The following is an 18,713-nucleotide window of genomic DNA, read 5'->3' on the forward strand; positions in this document are numbered from 1 at the left end:
CATCCAGTATAGGAACTGGGAAGTGGGGATGGGGAATCGCCTCTTGGGGACTAGCGGGGTGTCGGTCGGCGGGTGGTGAGCAGTTGCCCTGCGCATCATTTGTACATTCCAATGCTTTTATTGTTGCTGTTGTCATTTTATTAGTGTTATCATTATCATTATTAGTTTCTTCTTTTCTGTTCTATTAAACCGTTCTTATATCAACCCATGGATTTTGCTTCTTTGTCCCGATTTTCTCCCCCATCCCACTGGGGGGGAAGGGGGAGAAGTGAGTGAGTGGCTGAGTGGTGCTTAGTTGCTGGCTGGGTTAAACCACGACACTATGCTAGCTCTTGCTGAGGACACCACCAAACCCACACTGATGCGTAGTTCCAGCAGCTGGTGCTGGGACAATGGTCTTTTGCCACTGTGCACCCGTCACTGCAGCTCTTTACCCTTTCAAAGATTTTTTCCACTTTCCTTGCCTAACAGCCTAACATGTAATACATCCTTTGTAAACCATTGTTAGTAAGATTTTCTGCTTTTGATGTAAAACTTTTCTCTCAGATAATCTACATCCATTTTAATTTACTGTTATATTTTCAGAAATAAATAAAAACTTAAATTCTTACCTTAAATTTATCAACTTCTGCCTTCGAACATGTTGCATGATAAGATAACACCTGCCAAATAACAAAAGATAAAAAACCATTTTTGTAGACTTGACAAGTAGAAATAATAGGGCTCTGTACTGCAGTCTAATCAATGATGTTTAAAACAAATTTAATTAATATTTATGCATGGTAATCCAGTTCTGAATGACAGCATATAATAACTAATTGCAGGTTATCAGGTATACATGTGGCATTTATGTTGCAGGGAATTTTATAGGACTTCATGGACAGTAAGTAATTTAATATTATAAGCATTCCTACATTGTTCTCCTGGAGTTCTACAATTAAAAGAGAAAGAATTTAATGTAAAAATAACAGCAGATTTATAGACTTTAAATAATGCCTTTTTCCGTAACGCAAAGCTTTAAAGCCTTTGCTAGTGGCATATCACTGCATGCAAATTAGCACCTCTATGCTCTGCCTGACATTCTCTTCAATACCATTCTGGAGATGAAAGCATCAAATAAAATGCACAAAGTGCACACCTCCCCTTATTACCTATAAGTATGCATACATTTAACATGGAATACATTATATCCTTACGTGATGATACTAACATTAAACAAGCACTCCAGAAGGTGCAAGAGCCACCCTGTGTCCTGGACCCACCAAGGTCTGACTGCATGTGGGACGAGGTGCTGGTCCATGAGGGAGCTCACAGAGCCAGAGCACTCCTAGGACAGGTCCTCCTCAGCACACAGCAACACCCCATCTGCTTATGTGCTAAAGCTTTGATACATATTTCTCATTTTGAAATTGTTTTCATCTATGAAAGTCTGTGTTACTCATATCCTAAACTCTATCTCAAATGCCCTTGGCTTGCAATACCTTGTGGCAATAAGTCCCAAGATGTATTTACTCATATCAATTTTAAAGATGTCATATTTTACAGTAACAGGAAATCATTCCTGCACTATAAAAGAATAAATAACAAACACCAATTCACTTGTTCTATCCCACATTTTACTTTCTATAACTATACATCATGTCCTTCCTCAAACAGTATCTATTTTTCTGTCCAACCATATTGTAGCTTCTCTCAGAAATCTATAAGATTAGTAAAATTGTCTTCTGCTATGACAGATTACACTTAATACCAAAATTCTTGTCAAGCTTCTCCTTTATCTGCACTCATTATATCCCTCTAGATTTTTACACAGTCTTCCTTAATATTGATTATTCTGATTTTTTAATCATTTGCAAATTTTGCATCCTTAATATATAAAACAGTATTTAGCCTGGTTTTAAACCATATGGCATCCTACTGTCAAACTTTACCCATATTTTTTTTACGTTTTGGTCTTCTGTTTATTAGTCAATCTTATGAGAATTCTACATGAAAAACAGTATCTGTATATCTGGATAAGAATCTTATTATGGTATATATCAAATTGATTTATTTTACATCTGATATCAATGTCATTTTCAAATGCCATTCATTGCCATCCTAGCTAAATACATAAATACTAATAAAGTATTCTATTACTGAAAAATGGATTCGCAGTCCTTCAGCATACACCATTCTTTTGTTCAGTACTTTTCTGCTGTATCTTCAATCACTTTACACAAATATTATCATGGGTTGTTGCTCATTTATAGAGAGAATTACTCTTCACTGAAGCATAGTGGCCATTTATCAAACTTATAATCTACATTCAAGCTACATGGCTATTAGTCTTTTTTAGATCAAAGAAAGAAGCTGTATTTTAAACCAAGAAATTTAAGTTTCCTTGATTTCAGTAGTAAATAACAAACTTCTATGTTAACTTTCAACCCTATGTATCTGAGTATGATATCTGGCACTGCTTGTTTTTCTTGCCAGGAGGAGTATTCATTCTAAGGTGTCATATTGCACAAATATCCAGGGCATATGAGGGCTTAGAGTAATTCATGAGTATGATATGTAAAGAACAAGGAACCCTGCAGGAGGCCTCAAAAGGAAAGCTTTTAACTTTTCTTCCTAACTGAATACATATACAGGAATAATAAAAAAAGCCACTTATATTTAGAATGTTTTTTTAAACACAGTCCTATTGAGTTCAAAAAGCCTTAACATGCCTACGTGCTTTACAGGATAGGTCCCCAATACATAGATAAATACCTCCAACCCTAAAGCAAAGAAAAAGAAAAGCCATCTTCAAAGCAATCCAGTTTGATTTGATTCTTGTTTTAATAAAGAATAATTCATATCTCAATCAGGCCAATGCTATTTTTGTGGCCTTATTGTAACAGTGGGTATTGTATAAACTCAGAGGAGTTACACAGTTAAAGGGTACACACACGAGGGAGAGCTAGATCATTTTCTTCTCTTATCACATGTGAAATTTAAAACAATACTGCAATCTTAGCGACATTACCCTTTCATCAGAGGAATGTTTTAAGATTAATCAGTCTTGCATAATGCTTTTTAAAAGAACTTAAATTTCATTCAAGCCATTCTTAATTATTGTTTTAGTAGGAATAACGAATTTGTAAAGCTATCCTCAAAACTCCAAGCTTTGTTCTCACCAAGATTGTTTTTAATATTATTATGTTTAAAATCTCCAGGATATAATAGACAATAGTGCTTTATTGTTGAATTAGCTTATAGAAGCTTAAATAATCATAATTTTTTAAAATGGTATGTATTTTTGTTTTACAGGAGCTGGTAGATTTCATTCTTCATGAATGGGGAGGGGGAGCAGAAACAGGAGAAGAAATTCCTACAAAGGCAACAGGCAAGAAAAGAGAAAGCTTTCCATCTATTTAGCTACTCTATATGTATTTTCTAGAAAGATGTGATGTGTTGGAATGCTAGGACCTTGCATTATGTATCAGCCTTGACCCACAGCAGAGCTCTTACTGAGCTGCCAGCCATCCTGCTTTCACATAATTCTGGCAAGACTTATATTTGGTAAGGGTTCAGCAGATGTTGCTTTTGATACTAAAAAACCCTGTGATGATGATCACTTTTTTTCAAATTTTCTCCTGTTCACAGTATGTTTTACTTAGCGTTTACAACACTAGAAAAACAAGAAGCAGCTATCTAAAAGATCAAATTCTAAAGAATTTTCAGTTACTGATGGACAAAAAAAAATAAATTTAATGCCTAGATTAATTCCTACACTTATATTTGCAAGAAACTAGATTCTCCATCATCACTGTCCCCTTTTCTAGTGTAAAAAACATAGGCAAATGAGATACCCAGGTTCAAAATTACTTAAGCTGTGCACAAGCTCCACAGCTAAGCATACCCTGAGAAAGTTTCCCTTCAGCATTACCTTAGTAAGACAACACTCTAAGGTGCAGAGAGGTAGATATAGGAAATGATGCTAACTATAATAAATTCAGAAGCAGTGGGTTCCTTTACATGTGACACTTATGAGCAAGAAAATGTTTCATTAAGATATACACATACATCAAGAGCCACAGACTGTTTTGCCCAGGATTTCTTCACTTGGTCATACATAATTGTGTTGTTGATGCCCAGGCCACAAAAAATAACAAAAGCCTAAAATTAGAAAGAAAAAAAAAGAAAAGAAAGTAAATAATAATTCAATTATAATACAAACGACAAGGTGAATGCTGACTTGATCATGAAAAGGAATTGCATGGAAATATTAGGAATAATCATGCTTATTCAGGTTATCTTGAGAACGCACACAAGTCGCTGGCCTCAACGAGATGAGAAAGGTCAGATGCAAGAAACTTGTTTTAATTAGGATGCAACCTTATTAAGTGAGAAGTTCTAAGAATTAATGGCAAACCACAAATACAGACAACATATTCTTCCCCCCCTCCCTAGAGCAGACTGAAGCAGCACTACCCAAAAATACCAAATCCTGCTGAAAAAGTATGTTATTGCTACAAAATTGAATGCCTCTTACTTCAAACAGTCGCTGGTCGGCATCATCAAAGGGTTTCCCATCAAGCCTGTTCAACACTTGAGCTACCCCTTTAGAAAGAGTTAATATGAATTATAATCTTAATTCATTAATTCACAATGCAGAATATTTTATTCATTGGTAAAATTTAAAAATACATCTTTCAAACTGAAAAGCAAAACTGCAAATATTTATTCTCAAAATCATTAAACAGATGTAAACATGAAAGGCTGATTGTTTTGATACCAGGACTCAGTTTACTACTTTCAGCTGTTATTCTTTACTCTCCAAGTATAATATTGCAAATATAAAAGTTACTCACAATGCTTTTCACGAAAGGTTAAAGATCTCTTTGGGAAAGGACTTGAGCACTTTGCTAACAGCAATCATGATGTAAGTTGTCCTAGAAATTTGGAGTTACTAGTATAATTTGCTGAATCAGTACCTTCATTCCTAAAATCTTAGTTGGCTTAGCATCACCTGGGTATATAAGTTGGTTTTTTCTCATGACTCAATTTTTTCTCATTGAGCCAATGAAAAAAAAGTCATTTCCTTAAACCACTTGAAAAAGAAAAAGCGTTCAAAGCTCTTGGCTCTAGCTGCACTAATACTGAATTCTACTGCAACAAACCACTTCTATTTCATTTAGCTACAATATGCCCTTAGAGAAATATCATAAGAGCTATCAGCAGTCAAGGGTTTGGTTTCTTTCTACCTCTTTAAGGCAATACGCACTTCACAACAAACAATGAGCCATATTTTTTAAAAGACTCAATTCCCACATCATCTCTGCTGAATAAGCTCAAAGATCCTGATCCTGCATGGCACCGAGTGCCTTCAGCAATGCACTACTGATCTCGGCTCTCACTGACAGCCACAACACACAGGGATGTAAGTCTCACCCTGCCGGTTTAAATTGCTATTGCTTTGACCTGAATTCTTCTGTGAAAAGTTAACAGAGGAATCTGGCACTGTTATTTATACATGCCGCTCCTTTTTGTACCAAAAGCAGGTAATAATGCAGGACCAACTGCAGGTGTATCATAGCTGCGAAGCATCCTATCAAACAAGCAAGAAAACCTTGTCATGTCCGGATCCAGCACACACCACTGCCACAGGCAATTCTAACAGCTGCCACAGCCTCTCCAGTAAATCTCCCCTGACTGTAGTTTATCATCTAAGAGGGAAATGACCACTTTGCTTGACTGCAGAAACACTTGCCTGAGTTATGTACAAAAAAGGGAGACCCAAGAAAAGTATCAAAGCATATCAAACATTTTTAACTAATATTGTTAGAATTTCTGTTTTCATCTCATTAGTCTTCAAATTTCAGTACAACATATAACTTAACAATGACACAATGGGAAAGCTGAAAAAGTCCATACAGTATCCAAATCAAAACATCCCTTCTTGGATACTTAGCATGCATCCTAGGTACTGTAACTTCTTAACAATATTCAGCTGGGAAAAAGAAGAAAAAGGAACACAGAATTAAAAAGACAGAATTAAAGTTACATTAGCACAAAAATGATGCAGCTATGAGGAAGGTCTTACCAATTATTTGGTGGTTGCTATTCCATATAGGGACACACAGAACAGATCTTATGTGAAAGCCAGAAATCTGGTCAGCCTAAAACATAGAAATGAGAGCTTCCATTAGTGGTAGGTACCATTTGCAGCCTTTCACATTTTAGTAATAGAAATGTCAAGGAGTAAGTTTACATTTACAAATGTCATTCCACGTGAATCAGCTCTCACTCAGAAAAAATTTCTGCTGAAACCTCATTCACAGTAAGACTAACCAAAAATCATAAGGATTATTCTAAAAATTGCCAAAGAAAATACAAACATCGCCACCTTTGCCACTGAAAGCTTATACTATTTGACTTTGATTTAGAATTAAAGACAAAGAGCAATTGAGGCAAGGTCCAGACAATTCCTGGATTACTTACACTGGTGGATTAGTAGAGACAACCTCCATTGCATAGGCATGCCTTAGAAATACTCTTCCCAATTGTCAAACTGAAATTGGATTTAACAAAGGTATAAAAGGGGTCTTTCAGGAAATACGTATTTTCAGAAGAAAGGCAAGAGTAAGTAAGGATGATTGTGTAGAAGTGCAAGCTAGGAAGAAATGGAAGGATGGGGTCAAAACCAAGATTTGAGATTTTCTCTGTAGGTTTAATTGGACCTGTAGTTCTGAAGAGAATTTTCTGCCTCATATTGTTTTCTATCTAATATAGCATAAAACTTTGCAATTTATTATAAGTGTCACTGATTCTCTCTTTTCTGTGGTTAATAAGCTTTATTCTTTAGGGTCATTGCTGCAAAATCTGAAGCAAATAAAATATTTTTTCAAAATAGAGTGAGAGAGTGGGATGAGCCCACTCACAGGAGATCAGGAGACCTTCTCTTACTGAAACTGCCAGTGCTATAGGCAATCTGTAATAGAAGAAAAATAAAAAAGATCAGCAATAATTCATATATTGGAGGCAGGATGGGATCACTGTGATCTCCTAGCAAGCAAAAGATGTAACTCGGGTGTTAACTAGAGTACTGCTTATTTGTACATACTCAGAACTCACCACTGGAATCAGCATGGAGTGCTACCTAAAATCCATGGGAGGGGGGGAACAATTGCCTCAGATGTATATCTTAAAATGAACTCAGTGAAAATACTTTGGCATTAAATTCTCAGTGAATGAGTTGAAAATTGAGCATCAATATTTGAAAATGACAACTAGTGTTCTGGGAGAAAAAACAGAGTGTTTTTAATAGATGCAGAGAGAAGAATATCTGTTCATAACTACAAATGTATGTTTGATTCTATCTAAGTCATAAGTGATAATATGTTCCTCTTACTACACTTGACTGTAGAAATAATTGATTGTAACAATTGAATTCAAGAATTAAATTTTCATAGGAACCCACCAACAGAAAATAATTACTGCCCTTTGTATTAAGTGTTTTCTTTTTCTCTATAAAAATTGGGCAGTGCCTCTAACTTGGAAAGGACTAACTGTGAAACAAATAAGAGATAGCTGAATTATTCAGGACATGGTATATTGAAAGTACCACTGCAAAGATATCAAGGATTGGCATGCTTTATTTTAGCATATCTCTTTGGCAAGAAATAGACTCCAGGCATTAATTGTACTTTTTGAAATTCTGAACAAATTAGCATCAACACAAGTTTTCTTGTACACTTTCACAGCAGGCCCCTTTTATTTTCCTTGTTTTGACAAATTCTGCTGGTTTGAGAGAGAATCCCTTTAATGACACATGGAATAAAACTGGAACCAAGCAAACTCTCAATATGAAACACTTCCAAGCAAACTTATTGTAGTAATATAGTTTAGCAAGCTTGCTGACCAAGGCTGTCCACTGATTAATGTGCTGCCCAACTGCTGGCCAAGTCCCCCATAGTAATATGGTTTCACTGGATAGAATTCAGTGAAGATTTTGTCCTTCCATATGCCTCTAACACTTATTTAGATGTTAAGTACATGTATATGTTTTTATCTGTACCTACACTTTCCTAACTGAGCCTGGAATTAATACCATAGGATACATAAACAACTTTTATTAGGAGTGACATGTATCTTGGAGAAATAACTAATCCAGTGTGTATATTTTATCTGTGCAAATTAAAAGGTTAGTTGGCTAAGTTAGATCACAGACAACATTTGTCTCTCTAGATACCAATTCTGTTTACACTCTGTGTGTGTATAGTCCCAGTCACCCCAACAGCTAACGATGGTGCTGCTAACACTGAACACCAACAGCGGAATTTTCAGCAATAAACCTCGGTTTACATAAATATCAAAGCACTTGATAGAGGAAGGTATCACTTACAAATAGAAAAAAAATTAATCATGGACAGACTAAGTAACTGCCTAAAGTCATACACTAATTCAATGACCTGTGGTTACTGTATAAAGCCATGTCAACATCAGCAGACCAGAAGGAGGACATACTGGATAGAAAAAAATAATTCAAAATAAATATTCACATGTTTTAAAGCCACTTGGATATAATGACAAAATTATGTTATATTAATTGCAATGCCAAAAATATGATGTATATTTACATTTCTAAAAATCTCTTACTTCAGCATCAAAGCGAGGATCCTGATAGGCATCGCTAATGTTCACTGGGAGACCTGTGGAAGCTACGAGTTCAGCAATGCTATTATTTATTAGCCAGTCAGAATAAGATGATGATTTCTCCGCGTTGTCTTTGAAACTGTCAAAAGTCATAGCAAGGGAAGAAAAGAATACAGTCAACATTGCTTGAAGTCCAGCATGTCTTATAGGCACATTCACAGAAGCAGCAGAACCATTCACAGTTATTAATGGTTTCTAAGAGTTATCTATGGAACAATTATTCTGTATTTATTGAAATGGTACATCAAAAATTCTCTCCTTCGCACAATTCTTTCTATTGAAAATAGCATTAGTCTGCCAAGTAAAGTAAATACAGCATTTAATAATGAAATGCATTTACACATGAATCAAGAGTGGGATTATGTTCCAAGTTTCTGCGGGACAGGCCTCCTCATCAAAAGCAACCAGTTCTAAATAATATTTTCTGTAGAGCTACCTGAAAGTATATAATTTTAAGATTTTAATTTTTCAAATTAGTCTAGTAATTTAGGGTATTTTTAATTCATACTTCCAATAATTCTCCTGTCAAGGGAAATGCCATTTTTTTTTATTTTGGTCTGAAATGCCAGACCTGAATGGCCGAAGAAGGGATCATGAAATAAATCTTAAAATCAATAATGTAAGTGTGTTGCAGTAGGTGGATCCAAGTAGACATACAATACATGAAGGCTTCCTTTTTTTTTTTTTCCTGGCTGAGCTTCTGCCACCACTACCGAGGGGCTGGAGAGCTGTCAGTAAATGAGCATAAGACACCAGAATTATGTGCTCAACTCACCACACTCCACTGCTGCTTCTCCAGAAAACTCAGTATCTACACAGACCTTAAAGTCCTCACCTTATACCTTATCCAATCAGCAGGAAAAGTTCTCTTTGACTTATTGCAGACAGGATTTTGACATTGGCAAGCTGTAGCTATTCATGTGTGAATAAACAAATGCATGTTGTCTTAGTTTTGAGAAGAAAACTGATCAATTTTCAACATCTGAGAAATATTACTTAAAAAAAAGTGACTCTGAGCAGCCATGAAGAAGACTACCAATAGCTTGAACTTCAAAGCAATGCACATGAATGAAAGAAGGATGCACAGTAAAATGCTTGAAAGACTCAATCAAAGTGAAAGGATTGATTTTTGTTAGCTGCATTGATTTTCTGGAGACTAATTCAACTAAGTCACTCATTTGAAAGAAAACTCAATATTCTTAAAAGACTATAAAGATAATAAAAATTTACACAAATAAATCTAAGTGTATCAACTTTCATTTGGGATAAGAATTTTGAGTAACTGTAATAAATGTTATGTGTATATTTTGACAGGAACCTTTACAGGGATATAGTGTTTTCTGAGCTAAGTAAAAACTTCATTTAAATTTAATTTAATTTTAATAAATTTAAAATTTATTTCAAGACATCAATACTTGAGAAGCAAAGAAATCTTTAAGGATAAGAATCTAATTTCAAATGCATAGCTCCCAGTTCATACCTTAAAAATCTGGATATTATCATTATAATATAAGACACTTTAAATTGGGACTGCATTATGGGTGTCAAGCATTTTAAGCAGCAAATGAATTCAAGTAAAAGAAACAAGATATAATTCAGGAAGAAGTTTTAAAAGTATGTTCTACTATGTTGTCTCCATTCCTAGCAAGTGCTTTACAGCTACACTGTGGAAGAGAGGCACTCAACTTTCACTAGGAGGAAATATCAGTGATTAATTCTGATGCAAATCACAGCCAGCTGGCTCTCTCTCCACCCTGAGCAGCTCAGAACCTACTCTAAAAATCACAAGCAACAATTTTCTCCAAACTGTGGAAAGCTGTGAGTGAGTCCTGCTGAACTGATGCAGGCAGCTGCACGCCACCATCTCCCTGTCTTGCCCCCACACTAGCAGGAGCACTGCACGCCAGGCAGGAGAGTGAACCCAGCTCAAGACCACCAAGCAGTGCTGCAGGCTGCCCTTACGCAGCTGCTTGCCTTGCTATCTTCCCCAAAGGGGTGACAGGGATGGCAGAAAGTACGGTAGAGAAGTGGTACAGCTAAAATCATGGGTACCTTCAATCCTCTGTAGTGACATGAACCCTTCCAGCTCCTAGGACTAGAAGAGCAGAAAGATGCCTTAAGACGCATAGAAATACTGCAGGGAATGGGATGATACCCAAGTGCACATCATCTCAGGGACAGTGGTGGTGAAACAGCAGTAGCAGGGATTTCAGCACTTTCTCTGTACCAGCACAGCTGGGAGGGAGCACAGATATTTTCTCCCATGCAACCCACTCTCTGGCTCAGGCAGCTGACCTTTCCACTACCACTGGTACTCAGGTTAGAGAACTTCAAATCTCAGCTACATCATCTGCCAAGATTACTTCTGTGCAGGAAAGTCATAGACCATAGCACCTTCCCTCAGCCTCATTTTCATCTAGAATACATCAGAACTGAACCCTCAAGGCTTCTAAGATTTATGTAATCTTTTTTCAAAGGGACAGAAAATTTAGGAGACTTGACAAACATGTACTTCAAGAACAAAATGACTGGCAAAAACAAGAGCATCAGTGTACAATTATGGATAATAAACAAACTTGATCATGGTGTGTGCTGGAAAATTGCAAAGTGAACAGGTATTTCTTTACAACCAACGGCAAGAAAAAAGATACAAATATTCATTATAATATTTAGGGACTAAACAGGTGAATTTTTATTAGCCAGATGCAAGAAGGGCAAAAGAAAAGCCAATTTCTTCTAAAACTGAGGAAGTATGTTAGGACATGAAAAGTTAATATTGTCCTTGGAGCTTCTCTCTCTTTCAGATAAAACTTATAACTAGAACTGTTCTCTACCTATAATATCTTCAGATTTCCACTAAAATTTCAAAGAGATAACATTTATCTTCACTGGTGTAATGATGAAGAATCTCATCTTGCCATTTTTTTCCACATGAAACATCTCACAACTTTACATCAGTTATGGCTGCAGAATGTAGAATGAAAAGGGCAAAACTCACTGGAAAAATGCTCAAATGTCAAGGGCTCACGGCATTGTTCTGTATGCTAAATAACCTTTGTTTTCCCACTGTAGTGCCAATAACTCAAGCTGTGCCTGTGCTAGATCCAAATGTGACATCATATCTGCCAGTCCAACCTTGGTCTTTGTAAAACCAACTTCACTCTCCACTGGATGAAAAATGAAAGAAAAAGCAATAAATCTTTATATTAAGATACACAGAAATATACCTTTATAAATCTTATAAAGACTATCTACCAGGTTGCATGTGTTTATTCAGGTCTCAGACCAAAGTTAAAATAATCTTGACTTGACTACATGCAGAGCAGGCTACTACAAACTGCTTTTTGGTAACATGCTAATATAACTATGGTAACAAGAAATGAGCCAGCTTGGTTATCTTGACACCACTCTACATTGTTTTGACTAATCTGGCTACAGATCAAGTTTGAGAAAAACAGGAATAACAACCACATCCCATGATTCATACTCCTGTCCCTGAACAAAAGGAATGTGTCTTCACCCATTTAATTGACCTAGGAAAGACCAACTGCTACTCTGAAGCTCTTTGTCAAAAGCAGTAACTTGTGATTCCCAGACAAATCAACAGATTATTTATTCATATTTAAACCTTCCTATTTTTTATCACTTGTTTTCCTTTTCCATTTGTCTCACCATTCCCATCTCTCAACTAGTGGATAGGGCATGAAAGAGACCTAGCTTCTACTCATCTCTCTCTGTGCGGCCCTGGACTCTGCTGTCAGCTTGCACACCTTAAAAATATCACCACCCATTTTTGTAATGCTGTGAGATCAATCCATGAAAAGCATTAAGAATTATGACCTGTCATGATCTGCAGTACAATGTGCACATTCACCTTAATGAAGTGGTAGCTTCTTACCACAGTGGAGGTGAAGAAATAAAGCACAAAAGAAGGCAAATTACCCCAAAATATTTTTAAAAGCTGCTTAAAGGGTTTAAATTTGGCAAAGCACAAGGTAATCTTCAAGTTTGCTAAGCAATGGATAGCAAGTTGGACAGAAGGCTAGGTTTATCATTATGGCAAGCACTTGATATGGAAAATTCTAATTCACAATTAGTATGAATTGATTTGCATAAAATGTGTATGATAGTCACGGAGTTTGGGCCCTGAAAGATGGGAGAAATCTTCTCACAATAGCCCTGAACCTTCATCTACTCATTCGGTATGTAGGACATTTTATACGAACTGTTACCAGCTGTATTATCTTGCAGGAATTACTCCAGTAACCCCACATGGACAAAAAGGTCTTTCTATTACTAGTTATAACTAGCCCTTTATCAATGTTTAAATACAGATCCTACTAAGCAAAACATATACTTCTATTTTGACTGGGGTCCCAAAAAAGATTTAGTCACAGGAACACAATTTCTAGGAAATACATGTTCTCTGAGGTTTTTAGACTTTCCAACTTGACAGGAGCAGAAATAAAATTCTACTGGAAACCTTTCAACACAGCTGCAAGGAAGCATTTTGTAAGAGATCAACAAACAATCTATAATTTTGTAATTTTAACTTCAGTATTAAGTATGCAAAACAACATTTGCGTGTTCTCCACGAGTTCAACAATAAAAAGTCATCAGTAATTTCCCGGTTTCTTCTCCAAGACACTGATACAATGTTAGTGCATATATATATATATATATATATACACACACACACACACATACATATAAAAATATAGTGTCCTGGTTTCAGCTGAGATAGGGTTAATTGTCTTCCTAGTAGCTGGTACAGTGCTGTGTTTTTGAGTTCAGTATAAGAATGTTGATAACACACTGATGTTTTCAGTTGTTGCTAAGTAGTGTTTAGACTAAAGTCAAGGATTTTTCAGCTTCTCATGCCCAGCCAGCGAGAAAGCTGGAGGGGCACAAGAAGCTGGGACGGGACACAGCCAGGGCAGCTGAGCCAAACTGGCCAATGGGGTATTCCATACCATGGGACGTCACATCTAGTATAGGAACTAGGAAGTGGGGGGGGGGGGGGGGGGAGGGCAGGGGGGATCGCTGCTCGGGGACTAACTGGGCATCGATTGGCAGGTGGTGAGCAATTGCACTGTGCATCATTTGTATATTCGAATCCTTTTATTATTACCGTTGTCATTTTATTAGTGTTATCAATATCAGTTTCTTCCTTCTGTTCCATTAAACTGTTCTTATCTCAACCCACGAGTTTTACTTCTCCTCCCCAGTTTTCTCCCCCATCCCACTGGGTGGGGGGGCAATGGGTGAGAGGCTGCATGGTGCTTAGTTGCTGGCTGGCGTTAAACCACGACATATAGGCACGTATATCTATTGAAGCAAGTCTCCATTTGAGGCAAGCAGGAGTCTTGTCTGAGTAAAAACTCTAGGCTCACACTCTTCAATCAAATCTACCCAAAGTTCCACAAGAAAAATAAAACTATGATCAAGCAAATTTAAAACTATATGAAAAATAAAGTAATCCATTGCCATAGAAGACTTGAGCACTAACCTGTTGTCAGTGTCAGCACTGCATTTAGGAGATAACAACTCAAAGGATTTTGTAAATTTCACCACCTGTCACAAAAAAAGTAACTTAAAATTGTTAAGATGAATAAATATGTAAGAAAACAGTAACATAAGGTTCCTATATTTAAACTGTATTTTTATCCAATGATCTTAGAATAAAAATTCAATCTGTATTCCCCCAATGGAGAATTCATGTTCAAAATACACACTGTGCACCGTTCACTAACAAATCAAATGGTATCTAGATTCCTTCATGAAACTATTTTGTGCAACAGTATATGCTTCCCTTCAAAGGGCTTTGGAACATGAATTATGGAGCTTTACCCAAACATCACTTTTTTAATATAGGAAAATAAACAGAAAGACCCATTTGCACTACTAATTGCAACCAATTTTCCTTAAACTTATGTGCCAACAGCACATAAGTGAAACATTTTAAGAGTGGCTAATGTGACGTAGAACACAGGTAATGTTTTTGGATGCTAGTACAGGTCCCCATCTTCCACTTCAGTTCTGTACTGTAAAAGCTTTTTATGCGATGTACAAACAATGATATTTTAGATATGGCTTAACATTGAGTTACTCTATGGAGATCTATTCTGATATATAGGTTAACCCTCTAAAATAGGGAGAAATCAGGAAAATAACTGCTTTGCCACTTGTAAAAATGACAAAGTGAGTGGCAAGATGCTATTCTACTACTCCAAATTAACCTAACATTTATGACTGTTTAGAAAAAGTTCAGGCTTAACTGAATACCTTGGCTGTCCACATTTCAGAATTTGGTCTAGATGAATGAGAACTCATTGCCTGTGGTTTGGAAAAATCCCCTCCATCCTCAAAGGTAGAAATAGTACCAAGAGCAGAGAAATGAAGTGAACAATGCCACCCACGGCCTGCTACTAACACAATGTATTATTCTGTGAAAAATAAAAATCACACGATACTTGCAAACATAGTGCCGTTTCATAAGAATGTAGAACTGCGTCTTGTAATTATAAAATCAGTGTGTGGGGGTCTAGAAAGAGAAAATAAACTAGAAATGTTAAAATTCTGTGACAAAGAATATATAAATGAAATACCTTGATTTTGCTTTTATGAAAGCTAGTGTAATTTAGGGCATACTCCACTGAAACTACATAATTGCTATTAGTTTAAAGGAAATAAGAATCATACCTTTCCTCCAGGAAAGAAAATAATGGTTTTTTTCTGCCATACACACAAACTTATGATTCTATCTCTGATAATCATTTAGACTTGTCACAGCCCAGCAACAAATAATCAATTACAGAGTCAGTGAATCCAACAATACTTGGATAGAAAAAAGAATGATACTGCAAGCAACATTTTTATCCTTCAACTACTTCTCAAATCAGTAGAAAGGAGAATAGTTTGTGTTGAATAGCCTGAAAACAGTGAAGGGAGCCACCAATATCAAGGCAGTCACTTATTTTACTATTAATAACAATAATAATAAAAACATTAAACATTTTTAAAAATGCTCTCATATCCTATGAATGGCAGTACTACAAAGTCCCAGTGAAAGAACCTGTCAAAACTATGCATGAAATCCAACTCTTGACAAATAGTTTCATATAGCTTAAGTCCATGTTTTCAACTTAACAGAGCTCTGCAATGAAATAATTATTCCTTGGTCAAATGGACAGAGCAATTGCAAAAACCAAACGTACTTCAGTAATGCTGATAGTCATATTTTCACTTCACCTGCTGAATGCAAAAAGCTTCTTCCTATCACAAGAACAAGTACATGAATATGTAGCCATTTGTATGCAAATACGTCTTTTCCAATGGATTTTCTGTTACCTCAGGGAAAAATTACTGGGCCAAAACAACAAAAGGGCTTATCTGTTCACAGCATTTTCATCATTTAGGAACTGAGACTAGTCCTTATTATTTATTTTGCAAAGTATTAAAGAAACTTGTTAAAATGTGCAAACATAGTTACTCCCAAACATACCCCTGCCAACAGCTAGAGTGAGTGGAAAACTTTCAGGAAGGAAACAAATCCCATGGAGTAGTGGCCACCAAAGGTGGCTGAGAAAACTCCCTGTGGTGCAGGTTTAGCCCTTATTGTCTTGCTGTTCTTCCACATTAAAATACTGGATTTCACAAAAAGACATTCATGAGAAGTTCAGAAGCTGACTACTATGAAGACACCGATTAGACTGCTGTAAAGCCCACTGAGTTGCTGAATACACAGGACAGTCAGTTAATAAAGTCTTGATGAGTTTATTTTTATCTGTTATTTCTGAGGGACCAGTAGTCTGCTTAAAGATGTAGCATGTTACATACTAGAATAGAAGCTACATAAGTATTTCAGTTTGCTACAGCTGAACAACAATAATGGATGCAAAAGTATGAACGCTGTAGAAATATCAACAAAGATGTCTGATAATTATTTATTGGAATGTATGCAAAAAAGGTTAATTCTAAAAATGAGCATTAAAAATTTGGTTGATGATGCAACTGTTTCTGGTTCTGAAGCTGCTTGCAAGCACCACCCATTTGGTAAGTCATTAGCCTGAAAATGTTAGCAAGGTCATAAATTCCAGGTAAATGTAAATGAAACTACAGACAGGATTTTTCTTTCCTTCTAGTGGCTATACCATGAAAGAAAGGAACTGAGCAAATAAATATTTGATAACAAATCAGGTCATTTCTCTTCTTTAAGCAGACCACAGGAGCACCTTGCTTCTCAATTAAGCTGTCCTAGCTGCTCCATAATAAGCACTAATTACATCACACAGACAACTGAGAATCACAGCATATCAGCTGGATCACACCACTGATAGATCCATCAGCAACTTACAGACATCCCATTAAATGCCTTCAAATGACCAGAAGGAATCATAAATGTACCTTTCAGTTCCCATTTGAAAAAGTGGCTATACTGGTTTTGGCTAGTTTTCTTCATAGTAGCTTGTATGGGGCTACATTTTAGATTTGTGATGAAAACAGCGTTGATACCACAGGGATGTTTTTATTATTGCTGAACAGTACTTAAACAGCGTCAAGGCCTCTGTTTCTTATTCTGCCGCCCCAGTGACTAGATTGGGTGGTGCACAATAGATTGTGAGGGGACACAGCCAGGACAGCTGACCCCAGCTGACCAAATGGATATCTCATACCTTATGATGTCACGCTCAGCAATAAAAGCTGGGAGGAGGAGAAAGGGGGAGCGCTTTCAGAGTTATGGCATTTGTCTTCACAAATAACTGCTACGTGTGATGTAGCCCTGCTTACCTGGAAATGTCAGGAGACCTGCCTGCAGATTGGAGGTAGCATATGAATTCCTTATTTTGCTTTGCTTGTGCACACAGCTTTTGCTTTACCTACTGAACTGCCTTTATCTCAACCCATGAATTTTCATACTTTTACCCTTCCAATTCCCTTCCTCATCCCACTGGGGTGGGGAAATGAGTGAGCAGCTGTGTGGGGCTTAGCTGCCTACTGGGGCTAAACCACAACAGTGGTGTTGATAAAGATTCAACCTGTACGTAGCTTACATTTAAGAATGACGTGCTGGAAGAATACTTGCTGTCCAGTACCTATATATGATATGGAGCAGCTTCACCACATTAAAAGCAGCTGCTCCACCACTCAAATATTAGCCTTTCTACAGAATGTCCAGCCATACTTACTGGTGATTCGATATCTTCCAGAAGTAATACTGAGCACCGTTCACACTTCAGCAGAGTCTGGGCCCGATGCATAATTTTCTTGACAATTTTCTCTAAGTCAGTCTGTTCCTCAAAGAGGTCATTCACTACTTCCAGTAAAGCCTGCACACAAGGACAGAAAACTCTTGCATTGATTGTAGAATTAATAAATACATGGAGCATTGCAAAGGAGACATAATCTCTGGGATTAATTTTAATATGAGTGATCCATTGAAATTTTCATTCAAATAAAGTTCTTGATGATTACGGCAACAGAATTGGGGTGGGGGTATCTGAAGAAAGAAAGAAGTATTTCTTAGCTCACAACTGGGCATAATCCAACCCCTAGCAAACAATGGGAATCTTTCAAACTGTTTCACTGTGGTCCAAAAATGAAACAATGGCTGTAATGCAACTCTCCAAGTACGCAGTATGGATTGAGTTACTTGATTTGCTATATTGAATTTGCTGATGCATTTAAACTCCATTTTATTCATTTATTACACATTTTGCATGTTCAAAGCTGGAAAGGAAGCACATCAATACTTCCATATTCCAATAGCACTCTATCCAGTCTTTACCACTAACATGTCTGTAAAATACAACGTTTTAAAGTGAAGGGCTTCCCCTCTCATTTCACCAACTTTAAAAATAATAGGCCATGTTCTTTCTTACCATGGTTCCAAAGCAGCATGCTTTTTCCTTTATTCTGGTTTAGGGCACCGACACTAAAGAACATCCATATAGGTAAGCACATAAACATTAGTGGTCTTAGCTCTCCTAATGCAGTGGTCATCAGCAAAATGGTGGTGTCAGTCACTGGAA

At 36.7% G+C, this 18,713-nt stretch overlaps 1 protein-coding gene across 5 annotated transcripts in view; it reads right to left on the minus strand.

Moving 5' to 3' along the window:
• The window catches only part of PDE11A (phosphodiesterase 11A), a 151,850-nt gene that overhangs the window by 63,028 nt on the left and 70,109 nt on the right, over positions 1–18,713 (minus strand). For all 5 annotated transcript variants that reach the window (XM_069781540.1, XM_069781538.1, XM_069781537.1 and 2 more), the window contains exons 4-10: positions 17,871–18,011; positions 14,192–14,256; positions 8,626–8,761; positions 6,071–6,146; positions 4,520–4,587; positions 4,051–4,143; positions 612–662 (exon numbers count right to left, since the gene is read on the minus strand). In XM_069781540.1, coding sequence (XP_069637641.1) covers positions 612–662; positions 4,051–4,143; positions 4,520–4,587; positions 6,071–6,146; positions 8,626–8,761; positions 14,192–14,256; positions 17,871–18,011 — 630 coding nt within the window. The remainder of the gene's footprint in view (positions 1–611; positions 663–4,050; positions 4,144–4,519; positions 4,588–6,070; positions 6,147–8,625; positions 8,762–14,191; positions 14,257–17,870; positions 18,012–18,713) is intronic.

The sequence above is a fragment of the Haliaeetus albicilla genome, chromosome 4, assembly GCF_947461875.1.
Source record: "Haliaeetus albicilla chromosome 4, bHalAlb1.1, whole genome shotgun sequence".
Classification (NCBI taxonomy): Eukaryota; Metazoa; Chordata; class Aves; order Accipitriformes; family Accipitridae; genus Haliaeetus; species Haliaeetus albicilla.